The 25,819-nt window shown below is 42.4% G+C and overlaps 1 protein-coding gene across 3 annotated transcripts in view; it reads right to left on the reverse strand.

Moving 5' to 3' along the window:
* Nucleotides 1-25,819, reverse strand: part of ablim3 (actin binding LIM protein family, member 3) — an 82,112-nt gene that overhangs the window by 48,740 nt on the left and 7,553 nt on the right. For all 3 annotated transcript variants that reach the window (XM_086023844.1, XM_086023845.1, XM_086023843.1), the window contains one exon: nt 22,453-22,587. In XM_086023844.1, the coding sequence (XP_085879970.1) occupies nt 22,453-22,587 (135 nt within the window). The remainder of the gene's footprint in view (nt 1-22,452; nt 22,588-25,819) is intronic.

Genomic DNA, 25,819 nt, shown 5'->3' on the forward strand with positions numbered 1-25,819 from the left:
TTTCTCGGTTTGTATCATACGCATTTCGGGTGTCCTTGTTCATTGGCAACAAGCTATTTCCGTTTACGTTATTTCCTTGCCTTTTGCAAGCGCTTTTGGTTACTTATTTTTCTGGTTCATTTGGAACCAGCGTCCTGAGTTGTACTTGTCAGTTTTGCGTTTTGTAAAAATATATTTTTTTGTTCAATTCCTATCTGAGTTTGCTTTTATAGAATCCAATTCATTCTGGTGTACACCAGTACGTAACATTAATAAAACTGGAAACTTTCTAGATGCCTGACCTCTGAAACTCGTGAAAGAGCCTCATTTAAGGGGCTCGTAAACTAGGCCCATGTTTGGACTTCCTGAATGGAGCGGTTGTCGTGTCAAACTAAGATTAAACCCTTTAAGCAGGGGAAGGATTCCTCCACAATTGAGCTACAAGCATGATGTTGTGGGCTGCTCTAACATCCCCTTGGAGTAAATAACTTAACGAGTTAACAGAGACTATTCTAAAGTCATACCAAATCCCAGGTGGTCGAGAAAACAGTCAGACGTTAGATGAAAGCTGAAGCCACGTCAGCTATTATGTCAGGCTGCATCTAAGTAAAGGCATTCAGCTAGATGCTGACATGCTCAATTTACCAGGTATAATGACTATATTTAATGGCTGGCCAATTGTCTCTAATAGTGAATTTTGTTGATGGCCACCGGAGGTAGTGAAAGAATTTATTGCAAACAACAGCAGATGCCTTTTGAAGTAGATTGGAAACCACATCCTTGAATGCATGCTTTTTAAATTTCTGTCCCTTACTGCTATTGCATAAACTGGAAAAAGTTGTTGGTCTGATTCACTTCTACAGCAAATATTGAGTTGTTTGAGGTAAGCATACATTAAAATGCAGATGTTTTAAGATAATAAAAATATTTGTAAAATTAACCTGGTGACAATGACAGTGATGAGCTTTGAGTATGCATGAACCCAGGTGATTATTGAATAAGATCTGAATAAATTCAACATCACTCAAAAAGAGAGCAGGTGCCTGCCAAAATTAAAACAGTTCTCACCTGCGAAATCATACAGACACTTGGAATTTATACATTCTGTTGCAGTTGATCCAAAAGATGTCATCATTGCCTGTTTAGAAGTAAATTGCTGCCACACCAGAAAAGAAAAAAGCTAATTACGTGAAAATGTGATAAGGATCACGTATTAACGTAATAAGTTTCACATAACGCTATCCCTATGTCAAATGTGATAAAGTTTGGCTTTTTACACAGCCGACTACCAGACAGTCGAGTGGCTCCCCTCATTCCATTTAAAATCGGGGCAGTCTTACTTTGTGGAGCATAAAAAGATGCTAAAAAAAAAAAAAGACTACACTGTATACACCCATGGTGTGAGTCTCTCAGAGGCTCACTGAGTTGAAGTTTTCCAAGACATTAGAAATGGCTGATTACACTCCACGTTTTTGCACAATTTTAGATTTGTTTTTTTAAAGTGGCCAAATGGCAATACCTGTTTAATTTTTGAGGCTTCAGTGTATAGCATCTGCTTAGGTTTGGCATACTCCACCGTAAAGAAATGCTTGCTTTCCAATCATAAGATATTTCAACACCAACTCTTACCATTAAAAGGGATTTTTTTTAAAATAATAATGGCATCAGTGTGTGGCTTCTAACTGCATTAGAACAAACCTGGGACAATATCCATCTCTCATAGAAATACACCGCACGTGATGTAAAAAACTATAACTGAAAAGGATGGACAAGGAGAAAGAATATGTAAACAAAGACAACGGGTGGAGGCCGAAATCAAAATTCAAGAGCGAAGTAATTCTGTGCATGAATGACTTCTATCTTTTGGCACTTGGCAGTGGTTTTTGGCTGAAGACAGATGAGTGCCCATTGGAGTCTCTTCAAACCAGTCAGGCTGCTGAGCACCTCTGAGGGCTGCTGATGAGCGATTCATCAAACAGTGAATTAGGATGAATGGAGACCGGGAAAAGATTAAAAATGAAATTGCAAGGAAAGCGTAACCTTAATTTATGTATGCATACGGAGAGCAAAGCTGTTTTTATTGTCTGACGGAGCAGGATGTTTTTTTTGCTTAACCTTATCATGGCACACACACTGGCAAATTAACACAAACATAGACACACCTTTAAAGACACTGTACCATTTTGTGAAAACCTTTCAACACTGAGACATTGGACATGGAGAAGCAGAGAATGAATCCCCGTCATGTATCGTGCATCCTGGAGAGCTGTTGGGGAGAAGTCCCATTGCCTCCTGCACACTCGCTTCTCTCCCTAGCAACCAGGCTTTGGCGTGGTGATTGGACTAGCGTACCAGTGGTTGCTATAGCTACAGGAAGCGACCCTACCATGGAACCCCCCACTTTTAACTGTGTTTCTCGTTCTTTTTTCTTCATAACCTCTCTTTGTCAGCTAAGTCTTGTATATGCTGCATTTGACATCAGACAACGGTACAGAGACATGATGAGAGAAGATGTTATGAATGCAGAGGATGAAGGATGGCATTAATGGTGTTTTAAGGGAGCTTGCACGGACTGAAACGTGTTGAACTGAAGAACTACTAAAATGATGCAATTAAGAAAAGCAGTAGAACCCTAGTATTTATCAAACCTGACTGTGGTTACTAGTTTTCCATGAATTAAAAACAAAAAATAAAAAGATGTGGAAAAGACTGACATTTTGTAAACATTTGTTTAGATTCACATTGTTCATTGGCTGTGCTGTAAATAGATCATGCTTTTGCATTCGTTTACATGTAGGTACCTTTGTTAAATAAAGGCACTCAGTCTCTGTTGCAACCTAGTCTAAATTAAAGTATTTAGTAGTGCAACCTAGAGTATAAATTGCAAATGATAAAACTGCAGGTGGGCCACAAAGTGTGAGTTTAGGCAGTCTGTAATTCAACACCATGTCATCTAGTAACCCTGTTGCTAAACTGAGAGGTGCTAAAAGACTGAAAAACTGCTTCCTGGTTTGAGCTGATGCATGGCTTCAGTCGCCAGACTGGTCAATCAATCAATCAATCACATTTTATTTATATAGCACTTTTCATACATAAAAATGCAACTCAAAGTGCTTTAAAACATTCAAAGCAAAACATAGAATTATCTTCAATCAAAAGAAAAGATAAATTATTAAAAAGTTGTTGAAAGCCAAACTAAAAAGGTGTGTCTTGAGCTTCCTCTTAAAAATATCAACAGTCTCTGCAGACCTGACATCCTCTGGCAGGCTATTCCAAAGGTGAGGACCAAAACGGCTGAATGCAGCCTCGCCATGCATTTTGGTCCTCACCCTTGGAATAAATAAGAGGCCGGCGCCAGAGGACCTCAGGATCCGCGAGGGCTGGTATGATAAAAGCAAGGGCTGGTATGATAAAAGCCAGTTAGCCTGGAATAAGAATAAGAATAAGAATGCCTTTATTGATCCCACAGTGGGGAAATTTTCATTGTTACAGTAGCAAAGATATAGGTCACACAGGGGCGGCGGCATAATGTGGCCATTAATGTATAACATTGACGGCAAACATTTAGAATCAAACCTATGTAGATATACGCAGTAACATGTGTATATACACATGTGTATACACACCAACCTACATCTACATAAAAAATATGAGGAACACTCATTTCGGCCTGTACATAGTACAGAGGAAAAAATACTCTAAGTGACAGTGCTGCAGTGCTGTAGTGAAATGTAAGGAACAGCATTGGATAAAAATAAAACTAGACTAACAGTAGTGGGGAATGTTGAGTATTGCACTGTATTACAGTAGTGGGGAATATTGGGTATTGCACGATACGAGCTCAGGTGCAGGACTGCACAATTGCACTAATGACCGCCAGTTTGTAGAGACTACACAATGTTCTTGTTAAAGAGTCTGACAGCAGCAGGCAAGAAGGAACGGCGGAATCTCTCCTTTGCACAGCGAGGGTGTAACAGTCTGTCACTGAAGGTGCTGTGGAGTGCTGTTAGGGTGCCCTGGAGGGGGTGGTCCGGGTTGCCCAGCATTGATGACAGCTTGGCCAACATCCTCCTGTCCCCCACCGAGTCCACAGAGGCCAGGGAGCAGCCCAGGACAGAGCCGGCCCTCTTGACCAGTTTGTCCAGCCGCTTCTTGTCCCGGGCCGAGACGCCGCCTGCCCAGGTGACCACTCCCTGGAAGATGACCGATGCAACCACCGAGTCATAAAAGTTCCTGAGGAGTGTCCCCTGAACCCCAAAAGACCTCAGTCTCCTGAGTAGGAAGAGTCTGCTCTGACTCTTCCTATAGAGGGCGTCTGTGTTGTCGCACCAGTCCAGTTTATTGTTCAGATGAACACCCAGGTACTTGTAAGTTGAGACTCTCTCAACATCTGTTCCCCGGATGTTCACTGGTGCAGGTGAAGAGTGCTGGAGGCTAGCCTGATGCTATTCACGGAGTCGTGGCTAACAACGCTAACACCGAACGCGGTCGTAGAATTGGACGGCTTCCAAATCATACGCGCGGACAGGACGCTGGAGAGTGGAAAGAGGAAAGGAGGAGGGCTGGCTGTGTTTGTGAACGATAGATGGTGTAATCCTGGGCACATCACGATTAAGGAGCAGCTTTGCAGCAGGGATATTGAGCTGCTAGCTGTTGGCATGAGGCCATTCTACATCCCGCGAGAGTTTAGTCACGTGATCGCGGTGACCGTCTACGTCCCACCAGCTGCCAGCAGCGACACAGCCTGTGATGTCTTGACTGCAGCAGTGAGCAGGCTACAAACACAGCACCCAAATGCCCTGGTACTCATCTCTGGTGACTTCAATCATGCCTCCCCTTCCTCCTCTCTGCCTTCATTCACACAGTATGTCACCTGCCACACCAGAGACAATAAAACACTGGACCTTTTCTATGCCAACACCAAGGAGGCATACACATCACTGCCCCTCCCCCCGCTGGGCAAAGCTGATCACAACCTGGTGGCTCTCCAGTCTGTGTACAAACCTCTGGTCCGCAGGCAGCCAGCTGTGACCCGCACGGTTCAGAGATGGTCTGGAGAGGCCGAGGAGGCCTTAAAGGACTGCTTCAGCACAACTGTGTGGGAAGTATTCAGCGATGCTCACGGGGAAGACATTAGTAGTCTAACGGACACTGTTACAGACTATATAAATTTCTGCATGGAGAACACCATACCCACCAGGACAGTAAGGTGTTTCTCCAACAACAAACCCTGGATCACACCAGACATAAAAGCTCTCCTGAAGGAGAAGAGGAGGGCTTTTGCGTCAGGCAACATAGAGGAGCGGAGGACTGTGCAGCGCCAGCTGAGGAGGAGGATCAGAGAGGGGAAAAGGTCCTACAAGAAGAGGATGGAGGAGCAGCTGCTGCAGAATAACGCCAGGGGAGTCTGGAGGGGCCTGAAGACCATCTCAGGCCACGGACAACCCAAGACCCGGACTGGGGGGGACCTGCAGTGGGCAAATGAGCTAAATCTCTTTTTCAATAGGTTCGATCAGATGCCTGCCTCCACTCAGTCTCTCCTGCTGCAGTCTCCACCTACTCCTCCTGCTGGGCGTGTCACCCCCTCCCCTCTTTTCTCCACAGTCTCCAGCTCCCAGCTACACCAGATAGCCACCACTCCTTCCTGTCCAGCCTTGGCCTTCACAACATCTCAGGTGAGGAACCAGCTGAAGAAGATGAAGGCGAGGAAGGCAGCGGGTCCAGATGGCATCAGCCCCCAGCTCCTCAAATCCTGCGCAGACCAGCTGTGTGGAATTGTCCAGCACATGTTCAACCTGAGCCTGAAGCTGGGCAGGGTCCCCCAGCTATGGAAAACATCCTGCCTGGTCCCGGTGCCAAAGACCCCCCACCCGAAGGAGCTCAACAGCTTCAGACCGGTGGCGCTGACGTCTCACCTGATGAAGACCCTGGAGAGACTGGTCCTTGTCCACCTGCGCCCCCTGGTGAGCTCCTCAATGGACCCACTCCAGTTCGCATACCAGCCTGGCATCAGTGTGGATGATGCCATCATCTACCTCCTCCACACTTCACTCTCCCACCTGGAGAAGGCGGGGAGCACTGTGAGGATCATGTTCTTTGATTTCTCCAGTGCTTTCAACACCATCCAGCCCACCCTACTGGGAGACAAGCTGGAGCGGGCGGGGGTGGCGCACCACCTCACCACATGGATCCAGGACTACCTCACAAACCGGCCACAGTATGTGAGGACACAGGACTGTGTGTCTGACGTGCTCCTCTGCAGCACGGGGGCCCCACAGGGAACTGTCTTGGCTCCCTTCCTGTTCACCCTCTACACTTCGGACTTCAACTACAACACCCCTACCTGTCACCTGCAGAAGTTCTCTGACGACTCTGCGATTGTCGGCCTCATCACAGGCGGAGATGATCGGGAGTACAGAGAACTTACTCAGGGTTTTGTGGACTGGTGCCAGCAGAACCGCCTCCTGATCAATGCGGGGAAATCCAAAGAAATGGTGGTGGATTTCGGTAGGCGCCAGCACTCTTCACGGACTCAATGCGGTACCAGAGATTGAGTCTGGTCACAGTTGCATCAAGCGCATTCCTTCGGCCCCTGTCTTCATCTCCCCTCTCAGGCGCACCCGCCCGTCCCCTTTTCCAGCTGGGTGTGGGTTACTGGCCCACCGGTTGCAATGCGGTACCAGAGATTGAGTCTGGTCACAGTTGCATCAAGCGCATTCCTTCGGCCCCTGTCTTCATCTCCCCTCTCAGGCGCACCCGCCCGTCCCCTTTTCCAGCTGGGTGTGGGTTACTGGCCCACCGGTTGCAGGCTGTTGCCCTCTTAACCCTGTCCTCACGGGGTAGGCACCCTGGCCCGCGCTTCCCTTTTGGATGGGAGGGGCTTAGTCTGTCAGTACTTTGGACACCAGATGACTTACATGCATGTGTGACTATGTTAATTTACTAATTTACTAATTTACTAACAATTACAATCACATAAGAGGAGATGTTGAGCATGGGCAAGGCATTTTTTGAGCATAGCCCAGTCATCGGTTCTCATCTGCCGGCTGCCCACCCGAAGAAGAAGCCGCTAACCAACAAAGAAGTGCGCACACGTGCGCGTGGCATACGCATGTAACGAATATGCCGCATGTGGACCATGTATCAATGCCCTGGTTACAAGAGACAGCCAGGACTGCCATAAAGTCTGCTCCAGTCTCACAGCTGACACCAGGGGACAACGGCAATTTGATTTGACAAAGACATGCTAAAACTCAGAAAGAGGAAAACTCCTGATAAGGAGACACTCTTTGTTGCCTAAAGAACTTCTACAGACAATGGGTTGTGGATTCCAACTTTTCTTGTACAAGACACGCCGGAGCCTCCCACAACGTGAGTCGGGAGGGTCCTCATTGACCCAGCAGGGGGCCGAACCCCACTCAACTTGGCAGTGCTGGACAAAGACTGAGCCCAAGAGGTCAACATGGGAGCTGCAGCTTTAAACTTTCTATGCATTTCGGTCAATAAAAATTACCTTGAAATGAAATATATTCGAACGTATGTGTGTGTATTGTATACTGTGCTTATCCGGCTAACTTTGAATTGATTAATCTGCTTCTCTATGGTAATAATCATTTTCCTGGTCAGGTTTATGACATAACAGTGTAGATATAGGTTTAAACTCATATCTTTGTCACCTAAACGTTGGACACATTCAAAATTAGATGTTTCTAACTAATACATGAAAATTGATGCAAGATACAAATTGGGAAATGCACAAAGGTTTTAAACAGGACAATTCAATAGACTCAAATCTAACTTTAATGTCACAAATTGAGTCTCACCTGAAACTCGAGCTGAGGGGCGGACACTTTGCACCTCTACTACTTGCTGGAGTGTATAAAAAGGTCTTGCCTTTTGTCCACTCGTGCACTCTCTCCCAATAACTCTCTTGGCTCTCTCCAACGACTTCTTCCACAAGAAAAGGTTCTCTCTGACTCTTGGCAAAACTCTCGCTCCCAACCACTCGACTTTCGCTCCCAAAAACCCTCTCGTTCTCTCAGCTCTCTCTCTCTTTCGATCTTTTGGCTGGATTTTTTTATTGCTCTCGCACGCGCGCCAAGTCTGCCTGGAAACCTCCAGCGGCAACTCGCAAAAGCTGATGATTTGGGTTATCCATGTCGCAGATGAGCCAAAATACGGCTCTTAGGAGCAAAAGCTCAAGCAACATGCCGGCTTTGATTGACCCTTGGCTTGAAGGCTAGCAGAATCACCCCCGGGTGGTCTTGACGAATGTCAGAGACCGCACTGGTCCGAGGCCCACGAGAACCCAACCAAGCTTTTGGTCTTGCTTCCAGCTTCCTCCTTTTTCTTTTTCCTTTTCCTTTTTTTACATCCGCAAATGAGTGAAGGTCCTTCCACCTGCTCCTCACGTGAGACTCCGCTGATCAACCGTAAGTGACCACTTTTGCAGCTCACTAGGCCCTGAATTTGATGCATACAAAGTTTGTAGTGAACGCTAGCAAACTTTTTCATTTGATAAAGCCCGCCACCTTTACGTGCTCATCTATTAGACGTCCCATTTTTCCCTTACCTCCCACTTATTTTTGATGTATACATTTTTTTCTCTTCATTTATTTAGGCTATATCGTAATATTTTTTGTATGTTAAATCAGTGTTTTTCAAACTTTTTTGAGTCAAGGCACATTTCTGTCATTGTAAAAATCCAGCGGCACACCACAGGCAGAAATTGTGACAAAAAAAGCTCTTTTCAACAATATAAGTCATATTGTTTATATAAGCATTTTTTAACATTGAAGAATAGGAATTAAATAAACACAAAGACTCAGTGTGAAACATGGGCCTCTTTGGATAAGCATGCGTCACTAAATCGCCTGTCTCGAAACAAAGACAATTGGCTACCTGCTGCTGCCACCTGCTGGTATGGAAGAGTACTACAATGTAGTAACTACATGATTACGTGCCAGGCACTAGACCGCACAGGCACACAAATTAGATCATTTCCCACAGCACATCTGACAATATCTCGCGGCACACTGGTGAGCTGCAGCTTTGTTTGAAAAGCACTGGTCTAAATAACCTAAAAAATTGACGTGGTGCCACTAGAGGCGAGCAGGAGCAATGCAGGCATTGCTCCGGCTCGCTATTAGCTATCTACACTCTTACGATAGGCATTGCTCCGGCTCGCTATAAGCTATCTACACTCTTACGATTGACCCCCAGTTTCGTTACATGCACAACAAGCCAAAATGTGGCTTAGGTATGTTCAAATAAACGACCAGTGGCCTCAGTGTAACTTTTGCAATAAGATTATATTGTGAAAATACACACCTACAGTACAAGTCAAGGAGTTCCCTGTCTTTGACATGCTAATTCTGGGCTTCATATTTATTCATACATTGTATTTCAAGCCATTGTAGTCCACTTATGTGCATGTTTTACCTTACTTCCAGATCAGCCACCTATAGACCTTATTCCTGAGGGCTCTCATGGAGAAATAATTATGTGCACGACTTCCTGTAGAACACTTCCGGTAACAATTTTGCTATTTGTTAGAGTGGATTTTGTTTCACGAAGCGGTTTATTTAAAAGTTTTTTCCATCGCCTTTTTTAAGCGATCATAAGCCCCCATTGCATTGAAAAATGTCTTGCACGGCTTGGGAACTGGTTGCGCTGTTGGCGGTTGTGCTAACAAGCAGAAGTTGAATCTGTGACTACAAGAGCAATGTTGTGAACTGGCACCCTGAACAAGGAGGGGAGAATGCTGTTGTTATCCACCTATCATTGTAGCTCCTGGGGGTAGTAAAAATGTACACTGCTTTTAAATTTTGATATATGGCAAGCGTTAGCCCCCTTTGTATTATACATTGTTATATTTCGTATTCTCTTGTGCATAGGCAGAGCTACGTGGTGGCCAATGCTGGCCACTCTCCGGCCACCTCACTGGCTACCGAACTGGCCACCCATGCCCAGCGATGGTTGACAAACGTGGCTCAATGTTGCCAGTCGGTAACTTCCTCTTTGTTTAACCACAAAACACTGTCAATATAACTAAAATGGTAGTAATGTATTTCTCTGTGTGACTGTTGTTTAGCATGAAGCAGACCAGTTTTCAGTTTTAGTTGTGGAGAGCTGGTTAGAACAAGTATGGCTGGACCACTGTTACATGATCAAATCAAAAATCAAATCAAATGTATTTATACAGCACTTTTCAGACAAAAAGAATGCAACTCAAAGTGCTGTCCAGTAAAAATGTCCAAAACACAACATAAAAAGGAAGACCCGCTCCCGCCTTCCCCCCCAACAAACCCAAAGATATATATCCGCCAGTGCATTAGCACTCGCACCTACACACACACACACACACACACACACACACACACACCCCACATATACACACAAGGCACACAACCTGATAAACTTTGTCAAAAAAGACATCAATCAATCAATCAATCAATCACATTTTATTTATATAGCACTTTTCATACATAAAAATGCAACGCAAAGTGCTTTAAAACATTCAAAGCAAAACATAGAATTATCTTCAATCAAAAGAAAAGATAAATTATTTAAAAGTTGTTGAAAGCCAAACATGACAAGGCACAGAGGAACCATATGAGGAAAGGGTACCCAAGGGGGGCTCGTTCACGCTGAGAGGAATGACAGCCCACGGGCCACAGGGAGTGCCGCCATCACAGAGACCCTTGGCCCGGATCAGCCCAGGTGGACCCCACACAAAGTGTAGAGGCCCCCGGCCACCCGGACCCAAGGAGCCCCTGCGATGACGGCCCCTGCGGGAAGGGCAGCCACCCCCCCCCCCCAACGGGGAGGGCCCCCCATGAGGAAACACTGGAGCTAAAAGCTAACAACAACAGAGAACAACAAAACTAAAAAAAAACATGAACTTGTTTTAAATATTTCTAAGAGCCTTGAAAATATGTCAGACCAATTAAAAGTTTAGAAATGCATTTTATATGAATGTCATTTGAAAATGTTGTTCAAATTCTGATTGTATGGTCATAATTATGTTTATATGCTCCATGTACAGCGTACTCCTGAAGAGAAATGCACCAGACTAACCAAACACAATTTCAGTCATGTTTATTGTACTTCAATGTTCTATTTAGTTGTCAGGTTCCATGAAAGGAAAGATTACTGCCTACTTGAACAAGTGTAGCAAAAAACGTGAACGCGATGAAATGCTTGAAAGGAGGTAGTATCGTATTTTATTGGAGGAATCTTAAAAGGAAATGGCACATTTACAGTACTGCCATGTTCATTCAAATGTATGTAAAATGACAACAAAAATGGCATCATACCCTCTCGAACTGAGCCATACCATATCAAATTGAATCATAATCCCACTGAATACACTTTCAAATTTTACCATATGCATGAAATATATATATATATATATATATATATATATATATATATATATATATATATATATATATATATATATATATATATATATATATATATATATATATTTTTTTTTTTTAATCGATTGACCGCACTAATATATATATGAATATGTTCTATGCGGGCCACTAGTTGAAATACGGCATTCTGATTACTATTACGTTTGTGGAATATAAGTTAAGCAGCAAAATGCACCCACTTTTAGCCATCTCAGAGGGTGGCCATTTTGCCACTTGTGTCCAATGAAGATGACATCAAAGTTGCTCAGGGCTCAGATAACGACCAATCACGGCTCTCCTGTTTTCTGAAGCTGAGCCATGAGTCATCTTCAGTTGACAGAAGTGACAAAATGGCGGCCCGCTGAGATGGCTAAAAGTGGGTGCATTTTGCTGCTTAACTTATATTCCACAAACGTAAAAACAGGTTGATTTCTCATATTCTACAAACGCAATATTAATCAGAATGCCGCGTTTAGACTAGTGGGCGTGCATAGAACAAATTCTGGAAAAAAATACGTTTGGATTGACTTCCACTTCATCTATCAGGGATAGCCTCAAGTCGTTAGCTTTCGGCTAATGCTGAACTCTTCTGCCAGCTTTCACTGAAAGAACGACGCCGTCTCTGCAATTGGCGTATTGTCAAACATACATCTATGAACTGTAGTTGCTCATTTTCAACCTGTTTGTGCAATTATGTGACCGAGGATTTTTGCAAATATTCGTAACGCTCAGTATTGCGGGCATAACGAGTGAGCGTTCAGTGATTTGCCTCACAAAATAAGGACAATCCGTAACAACTGGCAGCTCTGTTTACTCCACCCAAAGTCAGCTGGGATAGGATCTAGCCCACCCGTGGCTCTAGGAAGGACAAACAGAATAGAAAATGGATGAATGGATGTTTTACAAGTATGTGTTTATCTACAGATGCTTGAGTCATTTAAAATGGAGGATTGGTGTTAAATATTAATCACTATCAAAACTTCAATCACATCACAATTGCATAAAGGCAAAATATTTTTTTTAAAACACAGTTGTCTAATTACTGCCTAGAGTCTAGACACTATGGTCACTATTATACAAAAGGGCACAGGCAGCCCTTTTGAGCATAAATCAGACTGGATTATCTAGAAAGTGGGAAGGAGGACAAGGAAAACTGGAAATATTTGTCATAGTTTTACAGTGACAGCAGTGTAACAGAGGCGGACACTATTGGTCAAGGTCAATGATCCAGTAATACTCAATGATTCTCTGAGGACAAAAAATCCAAAGAACAAAATCAAATGTTTCAACACACCCATTTCCAAAGTTCATAAACACCGAGAAGGCAATTATCTATTGACAGAGGATTGTCACCCTCCTGGTGAAATGGCATTTGTCATTGGCCTCCACACACCCAGTGTGGCAATGTCATCCTGTCCCATGATGAGAAATTGGTTTCATGCTTGAGTGGCAGTCAGCAGGAATGTTAGAGTGAAACCATAAGAAAAAAAACAGAGGGAGAGGATAAGAGGTGGAGTGGTGGCTAAGCAGGTGAGCTACTGCACAGAAGCAAAATGGAACCTTAAATGAAGCATCTTCAGACAATCAGCTATAGAAATACATAGAGAACGAAACAAAACAGACAGTACCAGCAACAAGCATGAGTTTAGAAAGTTCAAAAGAACACACAGCACATTTGTGTGCGTGAGGGGGAGTCAGACACGGAACAATAAAATCTGTGAAAAACTGCTGGCTGAGCAGAGGCCCGCATAGGAGAGCACATTATAGTCCGGGATGTGGAATTGTCTGGCCACACAGTAATGCCCCATTACCTCACTAGGATGGGGAGAGCTCTCTGAAACATGAGAGGGCTGTTTGACGTCCATCCATGAAGGTTTGCTCTTACAGCAAATAGGAGTAGGGCATGGCAGAGGAGTGGGACAAATACAATATAAACCTACTTGATATTAAACCAAAGTTATGACGTAATGTTTTGGCGACACAAACAACCCTACCCCCACCCCCTCTTTTCTCTGCTGTCTTCCTGTGTTCACCACCCCTTTTTTTCCTCTGGGGCACGAATAGTGCCCTGTCATTGGTTAATAGCACCATAGAGATGCTGAGAATATCCACCAACCAGGGCACGGGTGCCCCATCAGACCGTTGCCACAGCAACCCTTAACAACCACAGTGATAGTGCATGTGTGCGCTCAAATGCATGCACAAATGCACGTGTGGATTCATGCACAACAAGCGATACCAGTGTGTGCGTATGCTTGTGTGAGTGTGTGTGAGAGAGAGACAGGTACATGTAAGACATGTGTTATAAGTCTCCTATGAGTAGCCCTCAGTGTTTTCATCTATTGTAGAATGACATCATTTTGTTATAATACACAAACTACACAAGGTGTTAGATGATTTGAACAATATGCTCTCTGTAGTGCACATCTATTTTTGCTACACCCCTAACAAATTTATGAGCACAAACCCAAAGACAGACAGAAACAAATGGATGAACAGATGGTGTGAAAAACATTATGCGAGGGGGGGCAAAAAGCAATTCAGAAATTCTGAAAAGTGATGGTGCCCAACATCATCTCTCATAGCACTAGTGGTGTCAAAATTAATTGATTACTCGATCACTAATCAATTATCAAATTATTGTAATATTATATAAACTATTTTAAATAATGGATTGATGGTATCGAGCCATTATTTAAAGGGACACTTATGACCTTAACATTGGCACTTATATAATAGCTTTGCATGTAAAAATAACATCAGTACTAAAAAAGGCTCTGTAGTGATTTAAGGGCTTTTTTGTGATTAGAGTTACGACAAACTGGCCCGCCCCCTTTTGGAGCTCGGTTTGTTATTTTTCGGTCCCAGCGGTCTACGTCACAGGAGGGAGGCAAGCGTGGTAATATTGCTCGCTTTGTCAGTTCTATTGTCTAAAACGGCGACCGATCGCATCCCAAATGCAAATGCACATTACTACTCGTCCACGTCAACCTGTGAAAGTATAAAAGTGTCAGTAATCAGGAAAAAAAGGTTTTTAATACACGTTAATGCAAAATACAATTTCATCAAATTATTTTATTAATCAATGGAATAATCGATATACTAATCAATTCTAAAACATATTTGATAATGACAGGCCAACAACCAAAACATCTGACACTGATACTGACGCTGCCTGACTTTCCAAAGTATGCGCATTTGAGGCAAATATTAACTTTCTATTGTGATGAATGTGTGAATCTGCACGCTCTCTCGACATGACACATCTGAACAACCAATGAAAACCTGTTTTATTATTACGCAACTTAAACATTTGGTTGATCGGTTTCTCATCATCCACCATTGTGGGTGGGGACCAAATGTCATTATTTTAATAAATCAAGGCAAGGCAAGGCAATTTTATTTACATAGCACATTGCATACACAATGCAACTCGATGTGCTTCACACAATCAAAGACACAACACCTACAAGCATTTACAAACACAACAGTTAACAGCATTCAAAAGCAAAGTAGAGAAAACAAAAGTAGCTTACAAATATTGCTAGAATGTCGTTGATTTAAACATCCATCCATCCATTATCTGTACCGCTTCTCCTCACAAGGGTCGCGGGGCGTGCTGGAGCCTATCCCAGCTGTCTTTGGGCAGTAGGCGGGGGAAACTCTGAACTGGTTGCCAGCCAATCGCAGGGCACACAGAGACAAACTTCCGCACTCACAATCACACCTAGGGCCAATTTAGAGTATCCAATCAACTTACCATGCATGTTTTTGGAATGTGGGAGGAAACCGGAGTGCCCGGAGAAAACCCACGCAGGCACGGGGAGAACATGCAAACTCCACACAGGGAGGCCGGACCCGGGATCGAACCCACGACCTCTGAACTGTGAGGCGGACGTGCTAACCAGTCGATCACCGTGCCGCCTTGATTTAAACACATTAGCAGAAAACTTGAAAAAAGAATAGAAGCAGTAAAGAAATAAAAGAGGGTTTCTAAAATACATCAAAGCAAAAATGATTTAAAATTGTTTAGGGGACCTTAATCAAGGGTATGAGAAAAAACGCTACATTTTTCACTTGGATTTAAAAGCATTTACACTCAGGGGTTGACTTCACTTCTGTTGACAGCTTATTCCATGTGTGTGCAGCGTAATAGCTTACTGCAGCTTCACTAGTTTTACTTTGAACTCTGAGCTACACCCAAGTCTGCAGATCTCAGAACCCTATAGGGTTTATATTCAATCAGCATTTCATTAATGTATTCAAGACCCAAACCATTCAGTGATTTATAGACCAGTAGCAAAATCAATTCTACAGTTAATTGGGAGCCAGTGTAAAGCCTTTAGGACTGGAGTAATATGTTCGGATCTCTTTGTTGTGGTCAGAACCCGAGCTGCAGCTTTCTGAATGAGCTTCAGCTGTTTGATGCTCTTTTGAGGGAAACCAGTAAGAAGACCGTTCCAATAATCAAGCCTACTGGAAATAAAAGCATGGATGAGTTTTTCCTCGTCTGATTGGAGCATGGAATGCTTCAGTATGGATATATTTCTCAGCTAGTAAAAGGCTGTTTTAGTGAATGATTTGATATGATTACTGAAAGTCAGGTCTGAGTCAGACCTGCACCCCAAGACTTCGGACTTGGTCTTTGGTTTTTAAGGACAGTGACTCCAGGTGTTTTCTAACAGCAATCCTTGTTTCTTTACTGTCGAAAACAATTACCTCTGTTTTGTTTGGTTGGGTTTTGGTTCATCCACAATACGCTGATTGAACTTCTGTCATTTGGGGGCATTGATAGATCATCTGCATAACTGTGATAGCCAACATTGGTGTTCTGAAGCATTTGACCCAAAGGTAGCATATACAGACTGAACAGAAGTGGTCAAGGACTGACCCTTGAGGGACCCCACATGTCATGGCCATTCGATGTGATTCAAAACTTCCAATGGTCACAAAGTAACTCCTTTCCTCTAAGCAAGACCAAAACCATTTTAGGACTGTTCCATTTAATCCCACCCAAGTTTCCAACCTGTTCAACAGTATGTTACAATCAATTGTATCAAATTCTGCACTGAGATCGAATAAGACTAGCACCGACACCTTCCCTGCGTCAGTGTTCCATCTTATGTTATTTAGTACTTTGATAGGAGCTGTTTCTGTATTGGGGTGAGGTCGGAAACCTGATTGGAATTTATCAAAAAGTCTGTTTGAGTTCAAGAATTTGCTGAGTTGATTAAAAAACACATTCGCACCAATCTTTGATAGGAAGGGAAGGTTTGAGATGGGTCTATAATATACAGTACTAACATGGAGTCATACAGCATTCTCTTTTTTAGAAGGGGCTTGACGGCAGCTACTTTCAGGGGTTTAGGAAACTTGCCTGACTGAAGTGAGCAGTTGATTATTCACTGTAATTCAGTTAGAACAGATTTCACAATAGTTTTGAAAAAGTCAACAGCTGAACCAAATCCGTGATAGTTTTTTGATCCACTGTATCAAATTCTGTCATGGTAATCAAATTATTCCTGGGTGATATTAAGTGCTGCATCATTTTTGGAATTTTGCTGGTTTGTGATGTTTGATGTGATGGATTTTACTTTTTCACTTGAGAAGCAGGCAAATTCATTGCATTTATCTATTGAGAGGAGTTCTGACGCTATTTGATTTGGGGGATTTGTTAGTTTGTTGACCACGGAAAATAGAGTGCGTGTATTCTTTAAGTCCTTTGTTGTCTAGCTTCTACAAACTATTTGTTAAAATTACAAAGACAATGTCTGTACAGGTCAAAATGAACTTGGAGTTTAGTTTTTCTCCACTTACGCTGCACTTTCCTCCACTTTTATTTCAAAGTCATTACCCTTGTAGTTCCTCTCCAAGGTATTTTAGGTCGCCATGAAATGGTCTTAGTTTTAATAGGAGAAACAGCATCCAGGATATTTGGGATATTCCATGTAAATTCATCCAGAAGTTCATCCAACAGTCTGCATTCACAGATGATGAGGCAGTCATAAATTTCATAAATATATCGCTTGCGTCCTCGTTTATACAGTATATCTTTTTTTTGTAGATACAATGGTTGACTGAACTTTTGGGATATTTGTAGTTTAAAGAACACACAGAAATGATCTGAAATAGCCAGATCTTTAACATCAATAGATGAGATGTCAATACCTGCAGGGATAATGAGATCAAGAACGTGACCTTGAGTATGTCTTGGACCTTTTACATTTTGTGAGATACCAAAGGTATCAGGTATAGTATAAAGTTCTTTCGTATTTTTCAGTGCTGGGCAGCGACCCTCCAGTCCCCGGTTTCCGTCCTGCATATTCAATCGACCCACGTGGTCCCAGTCGGTCGGGGTCAGCCAACCGGTGTCGAGAACGGACTTTACTGATACCACGTCACATGCAGGTGCCGCACTCCTGACACACGATCGAGTACGGAAACAATAAAAAAATAAAAGGGTGTGGTGTACCTTGCGGTCCCATGCAATGACATGTGTACCATATTCTTTTTATTTCACCGATGACAATGCTGTGCGTGTGTGTTTGTCGGTTGTTTTTGTTTGATATTTTTTCTTTGTTTGGCGGTGTGTGTGCTTGTGCGGCACCGGCGTGTGACGTAAAGATCATGGAATCGACACCGACTGGCTGTAGCCGGCGAAGGATGGGCCGGGACCACGTGGGTCGATTGAATATGCAGGACGGAAACCGGGGACGGAGAGTCGCTGCCCAGCTCTGGTATTTTCAAACAAATTGTTGTCAGCATGATTGTTAAAGTCTCCAGTTATGACGAGGTAGTCATAGTCGGTACAAATTACTGACAGCATTTCTTCAAATATATACCACAAGCTTCACTAGTTTCATTGGGTTCTGACTTATTCTGGGGATAAGCATTATTCGTAGCGGATATGCAGTGTGGACCCAAAACATCAGACCGGACTGGAGTTAAAGTTTTTCACGAGAGGGATCAGCAGGTAGGTGGCTATTTGCTAAGTCTTGGTGGAGTCAGCCGTTTGGTAGGTAACTGTTTGGTGAGTCTTGGGGTGGGGACGGGCGTTTGGTGATCAAGAGTAAGAGGTGTGAACATGGGGGATGGAAGTGGTGACAGTTATTATAGTCCATTATCGACAAGCTTGTTCATCTTGTCGGTGAAATCTGGGAGGGAGTCGTTCATAGACAATGGGTTTTGTGCAGTCAGGGATGAGTCGTCGTTTGGGGGCGATGTACAGTCCAGGGCTGAGTCCGGTGGTGGTGTTTGGCAATGTGAAGATGGCTCCAAAGTTTGGGCTGAATCCAGAGGTGGATGTGACCCAGAAGTTTGGGCCCACAAGGAAAAAACCTCTGTTCTGGAGGGAAGGGGGTGGGCGATTGAGTTTCAATGTGTGCTTCGGAATCAAGCCAGAACCGTGTCTTATTTGTTGTTGCGGATAAACATGGACATTCTTTTGGGAACGTGGTGCCCTGTGATGCACACTTTGGACAATGCTGGCAATTAGTTATTTAAGCCCCTGCTTATTAAGATACATGACATTGTGTTGGAAAAGATGATGGCATTCCCAAAAAATGGAAAAAAAATTCAATATAATTTGCAGAATGAAAAGCACAGATGCTTCTCAGCCATCTTGACAGTGACATTATCCGGCTGAAGCGCTCATCCCCTTGCCGGACAGTAGGAAAAGTCCATCTTAAAAATACCTCTGCGTTCAGAGGTCACATTTTTTGTAGGTCAACAAAGTCTTGCTTCAGTATTGCCTGTTTTTTCAACACATCAAATGCTCCTGTGTGAATTATAACCGATCTGACAGTCGAATGCTTTGCAGCGATCATCTTGACCTTTTCAGAAATATCAGAAACCATGTCATTAGCAAAACGCAGAACCTTTGTTTGCTTTCTGCTGCATAGCTGTTTGACGCTAAATAAGGCTTTGTTGCCTATTATCAGTGTTTGTGGCCCAGTAGCTGATCTCACATGGTGAGAGGGTTGGCTTTCATATTTTTCATTGGTGCTGTGAAGCTTGCTGGTCAGATTACAGTAGGGCAAAACTGTTTTTCAGTTCAATCACGTGTTTTGTTTTGGTTGTCCATAAGAGGGTTTCCTCTCCCCAAATTTCTTCCCCCAAGAAAAACTTGCCGGTGCCAAAGTCCAAGACTGATTTCTTGGTGTTGATGCGACTTCTTGCATGAGAACAATGTGTTCGCGGTCAGGTCTGGATGTTGGGCGAAAACTCTTCACGTTTGGCTTTGCTCCAATAAGATATTCCAGGGAGGGCTGGTGGAGCTAGCTGTCTGTTAGCATGCTCGTGTACACTGTTGGGAGACACTGGTAGCGTAGTCTCGTTGCCTGATTTCCCATTCACCTCCACAAACACTTCGAGGCAAGGCAGTTTTGCCTCCAGCACTGCCATCTTCTGAGGTTTGTGGTAGGCTTCTGTGGAGACGGAAGGCATCTTGTTTCAAGCCTTGTTGCTACTAGCAGTCTTGTGCTAAGTAGCAAACCATGCTGACGTTATCTTGAGGATGCAACGACAAATGTTGAAATAAATGGCCCCTGCCAGCTGTATTAAAAAAGAAAACGTAATATACCAATATGCCACACCAATACAAAAAGTATGCAGGAGAGGTCCAGAGAAAGAAAAAACAAAGCAGTTATCAGCAAAAAGGATGCAAGCAAAGCAGGAGCTGAGCAGCTGGCGTCTACACACTAAGCAAGCAGGAAGCAAAGCCCTTCTTAGATGAGAATATATTTTCTTTGCACTTGATTAATAATTCATTCTAATTGATGCACACAGATCAAAATCATGTGGCTAAAGGCAATGAATTGATAACAGGTTACTATCTGACTTCTTCCCATACTGGTTTGGGAAGCCTACTTCCTGGTTTCTACTTTTACAATATTTAACATACACGTACAACATACGATGATGACTGTGTACTAATATTGTATATGGCAGATGCATATTTTTTATGCTGAATATGTTTAACATTAGCAGTTTATGTGTTGGAAGTACAAAAAAAACTACTGTGGGGTGAGTCATTTAATCTTGTTCCTGAAAACTCAACAAATCATCTTTGTATTGAATTGAAAGGTGTATTTTTTGTAGTCACTCATTTTAATTCTTTCATTTTTATGTATGCTTACACCTTATGCTTAAAGATATTATGGATCATGGTTTCCTTTTAAATTTAAGGATTGTGACATACTTGCTAAAGGTATCTTTACTCTGCAATTCCCGTATTCTAACTGATTTACGTCAAATTATTTGCAAAAGGGACTCTTGGTTTTGAGGCAGCACTATTCCTAACCAAGCATACTGTCTTCAGGCTGCGCAGCACCATGACAAATAACGTTTCTTGGTTCTTTGATTTCTAATTTGCTCCTGCACACAAACTAGACTCTCATAAGTCCTTTTCCAGAGGTGCACCAATTTTTGTAAGTGTGCCATAAATCAATGTCATGTTTGAAAGCGATCCTGAGCCCTTCTGCAGATAAGACATTCTGTTACCTTGTCATTGAACAGGCAATCCACATCCTGCATTTTCTACTTTCTATCATACATCAATAGTGAGCAGCGTAGCAAAAAAATGCAGCATCCACAAAAAACAAGAGGAATGGTAATGTTCTAGAGTTTTATGTGAACAATTGTAATTACTAGGATTAGTGCAATCAAGGTTTGTCTGCCTCAAGCTGGCACCAGAAATGTTTAATTTCAAAGAACCCACTAGTGTAGCTGTAAATCGGATCCAAATATAGAATTTACAGAGTAAGAATTTTGACATTCTTAATTCAAGTCAATCTACCTCACAATAACAAGCATTTATCAAAAAGTTTGCCGTTTATGAACAGTTTCAACATTTATGATTGGTACGATCACAGCACTCCTCCTCACCAAAAGTACAGGTATCTACAATGAAGCATGGTGGTAGCAGCATTCTGCTTCAGATTTTTTTTTTTTTTTTGCTGGAACTGGGGTTTTAGACAATGTGGAGGGAATTCTGAAAAGTTTCAAATAGCATTAACTGTATGCACAAAACGTTGAGGCTTCTGCTGGAAAGCAAAGTGGGATCGAGATAGTAAGATGCACTAATTGTGGCAGGTTTCTGACTCCTGTTTAACATGAATTTGGAATTGAGTGGTTAATTCTGAACACGGTCACGTCCCAGTTATTAAGAGGGTGTGCTTACTTCTGCAACCATATGATCACATTTGGCATTTCTACTTCCCCTCTCGAAAAGATTTTCAAAATGTCAATAAAGCTTTCAAGGTTATACACCACATTAATGGTAGAAAAAGTTTTGAATGATTTACCTTGATGTTATTTTCTTATATCAGAAAACACTGGCACTTGAACATTGGTGTGTAGACTTTTTTATACCCACTGTATATACAACTATCTCATCCAGAATATGTTAGCAGGTTTGGATAGTGCATCAATTTATAAACTCGCCATGGCTTTTTGCAACTCTTTTTGCATTTATGTTTGATTTGTGAAGTGCACAGGACAAATGAACGGTATTGAAATACTTACATGTTATTCCACTGATCATGACCTGTGGTACTAAGCGATAATGTGGACTTTCTCCACACAGGACATAGATAACCTACAATAGCGATTATTAAACATATCCTTTAAATGCAATTTAAGAGTCTCCCTGACGTGCATGCCACTGCAAAATCTCTATTGTAGGGATTTTCCTCACAGGTAGCACGGAAAAAGCTGGCAAACAATGTCATTAGACAGCAGTGTACAACAGGGGAAGTCCCTCATGAGATGACTGGACTATTACAAGCTACAGTACCTTAGCAGGAGTCTAAGTCCCCTGCAAGGCAACTCTGATCCGCTCCAATCCTCACTGTGGGCTAATAGTAGCACTCAGCATGGGGACAAAGATGGATTAGCAAGAAGATCCACTATTCTAAGCAGTCAATGCAGGTTGTTTGCAGAAATAGTAAGGATGTGACTCAGTGCTTGTTTATGGTCTCTGCCTTAAAGTAGGCACTGCAACAATTGATGCACAATTCATAACTCGTAGTTGATATGGATCAAGTCTTACCTGTGCAGGTGAAGCACTTGACATGAAAGTGGGTCTCTTGAACTCGAACCACCTCTCCTTTGCACACTTCCCGACACCGTTGACACCGAATTGGCCCAACACTTGGCCCACCTCCAATTGAGCCTTGGTGATACGCTGTGGTGGACAGATAGAGGACACAGTGTCTAAACATTACAGCTGATTAAGTCTTGTGTGTTTTTTTTGTTGTTGTTTTTTTTTACTAGACCAAAATTATAGTTTTAAAGGTAATGATCAAGTTCAAATAAATAGTTGTTAGATATAATATAGCAATAGCTGGCCTCTGTAACAGATTACATTGGTGGACCCCCGCATATTTGAGGTTCTTATTAGCGTTTTAACCCCGATTATTGAATATACAGATTTTCTCTATTCACAGTCGGGCCTGGTCTGGTCCACAGCATCCACTGTATTGTCTATCTATTTATTTTGATAATTTCATGGAAAAATATTGATTTTAAAACCTGAAAAAAACTAATTCTGTAAGCGGGAACCTTTCAAAGGCATTTCAATGGTACATTGACTTAAAGTACAAGGAACAGCAGAGGTGGGTATTTTACAATATTTTGCTGGTCCGCCAGTGGCCAGTGTACCCGTCCGTCATTCGTCAGGCCATCTTTTTTCGTGACAAATTGAATTTTAATCGTCAGTCCGTCAATCCGTCAGTCAGTCCGTCATTTAAGTCGATCAGAGCTCTGACGGTCGGTCCCCACAAACACGTCAGAAAACGGGCGTCCACTAGTGACGGATTAAGAGTCTGTCAGTGACGGACTATTGGACCGTCTGTGACGGAGTGTTGGACCGTCACTGACGGACGTGGTTAGTGATGACGGATGAAAACCCACTTCCGTCATTCGTCACTCAGTCTATTTTAAAAGGTGTCCCGTCATTCGGCAATCGGCAACAAAAGGCGCTTCCGTCAGTATATACAGTGTATATATATATATATATATATATATATATATATATATATGTGTGTGCACAACACGCACGGGTGCTTCTAATCAACTGAGCTCTTTAACTGCTGGTTGAGTAGAAGCACCTCTGGTAAAAGCCAAATTGTGGCAGGGTTTTTACTTTCTGGACCTACATTTCCCATCTCTGATATTAAAAGACTCCAATTGTATTCACAAGACACCCAGACATCCTAAAAAAGCACGTGAATCAACAGCTGCAGTCATGCTTGCTCATTTAGCTCTTCATCTTCCTCAAGGAGCATCCGAGTGGTCCTACATTGGTGGAGAGGTATAATGGCAGGGTAACCAGCTGGCCTTGCTCGTCACCTAAATAGCTGACTGAAGGACTTTGCTGCTTCAGTGGTGGCAGCACATGGGCTAACGTGTTCGAGCTACTGATTCCATTTCAGTGGAGGATTCTCAAAGGACTCGCAGTACTTAAAATGTCTAAGAGCCTTGCATGCCTCACATCCTGAGTGCTGTGAGCTGAATGATGCTATGTGCATTTATATGACTTGCATCTCTATACTCATGGAACGGAGGCAGAATGTATGTATGACTGTAGATATTTGCCTCCCTGTTCATATCTGGAGAGTGGGCATTGGAAATATGCAAGCTTGATTACGTCCTACTCTCTGTCTCCCACACTCAAGTCACTGTTAATTCATTGTTCCCCTCACAATGCTGGTTGCACCAACGGAACCCACTACTCCATCAGATAAGTACTTAGCCACTAGAATGAATAATGACGCTTCCTTGTAAATGTGTTTATATGTGTAAGGAAGGAAGAGAGGGAGAGAGAGCGAGAGAGAGAGGGAGAGTGCTGTAAACCAGAAGGAACAACAGTGATACCATCAGGTGAGAAAGGGCGTTATTTGGAACAAAACTCAAATCCTACTTGATTCACACAGATTTATTCAAAATATTGACCTTCTGAAATGGTGCCAATACAAACTGTCAAGTCTGGAATATCTCAACACCCAGGAAAAGTTTCGACCAAAAAATTGAAGCCGTCATTGGTGGGCTGGTTCAGTTGGAAAGATTTATCCTAATGTGCCTGATTTAGCTTAGTTAATTAAATGAAAGAAATGGTTGCTTGACTTTTATAGTAGTGCTGGGCAATCTAGAAAACATCTTCTATGATATGATTCTACGATGTAGGCCATTTTACGTATCGTTGATAATTACCATGATATGATACGTATTATCATGATAATGATATACCACGATTATAGAAAATTATACGACACACTATGACTGCGTAAAGTTTCTCACTTTATTTTGAAATGACATTAAATGACCTGTATCAAATGAGAAATGAATCCAGCAGGGTTTCCCCCAGTGCTTAATAGGCCTGGCAGGCTGCTAGGCTTTTCTTTTCTTTCCTTCTTCATCAGTATAACAGTGGCATTTAAAAAACAACACATAAAAATGTTATTGTTTATTATGATAGTTTCTGGGTAAATATATCAATCCAATTTTTTTTTTTTATCGAGAAATAAATACAGTACACTAACTAAAATGAAATCCAGTCTCCATTATGAAGCCGGTTGGCTTCTCGACACCAGGCTTAGCTAGTTTTCTGGGGGAAACCCTGCATCCAGCAGTGCTGGCACTTTACTATCAAATGTAAACAGAAGCAAAGTAGCCTACACACTTTTACACAAATGTAGATATCAACCCAAATAAATAGCATTAAAATATCTGACAGAAATTGATTAAAAATGAAAAAATAAAAATAAAAAGATGAGCTCTACTATCAGGTAACTTTAAGAAAATATTGTACAGATCTCAAAAGTCAAAATCAAAAACTGTAGAATTGTGGAAACAAATAACATTTGTAATATTATATGTATTGAATGTACTATATACACCCATTTTCTGATCTTCAATATTAATATACTTTTAATCTTCTAGGCCACTCTACCTGGCCAACGTAACCATAACCCGGACGCCCTAACAAATCCTTTCCTGTTTAGCTGAGTGTAGCATTATTTTTGTGTAATTTTCTCTCCAGACACTTATTAAATTGCCTTCTATTTTATTTTTCAAAGATGGATACGCCCCGCCTGAATGCGGTTCCAGCGAGACTTCGTCAAAACTGTACTCAATCACCCAAGCACTTAATTCCGGTCTTGAATGAATCACGATAACATTAGCTAGCTTAGCAATTAGCACGGCTTCTCCGTCCTTCCCTCTGTTAATTACTCCTTGTAATCCTTTCGCGAGAATACTTGTAAGAAGTGTAGGTTATTCGATTCCATGGAGGCTATGATTACTGACTTAAATGAGCAACTGCGTGACCTAATTAGGCCCACTAGCAAGCCAGCTGAAGCTCAATGCTAGCTAGCTGCTGTGGAGTCAGTATCACGCAGTACCCGCATGTAGGTAAT

The sequence above is a fragment of the Filicampus tigris genome, chromosome 2, assembly GCF_054856515.1.
Source record: "Filicampus tigris isolate MCC_2025a chromosome 2, RoL_Ftig_1.0, whole genome shotgun sequence".
NCBI classification, from domain to species: Eukaryota; Metazoa; Chordata; class Actinopteri; order Syngnathiformes; family Syngnathidae; genus Filicampus; species Filicampus tigris.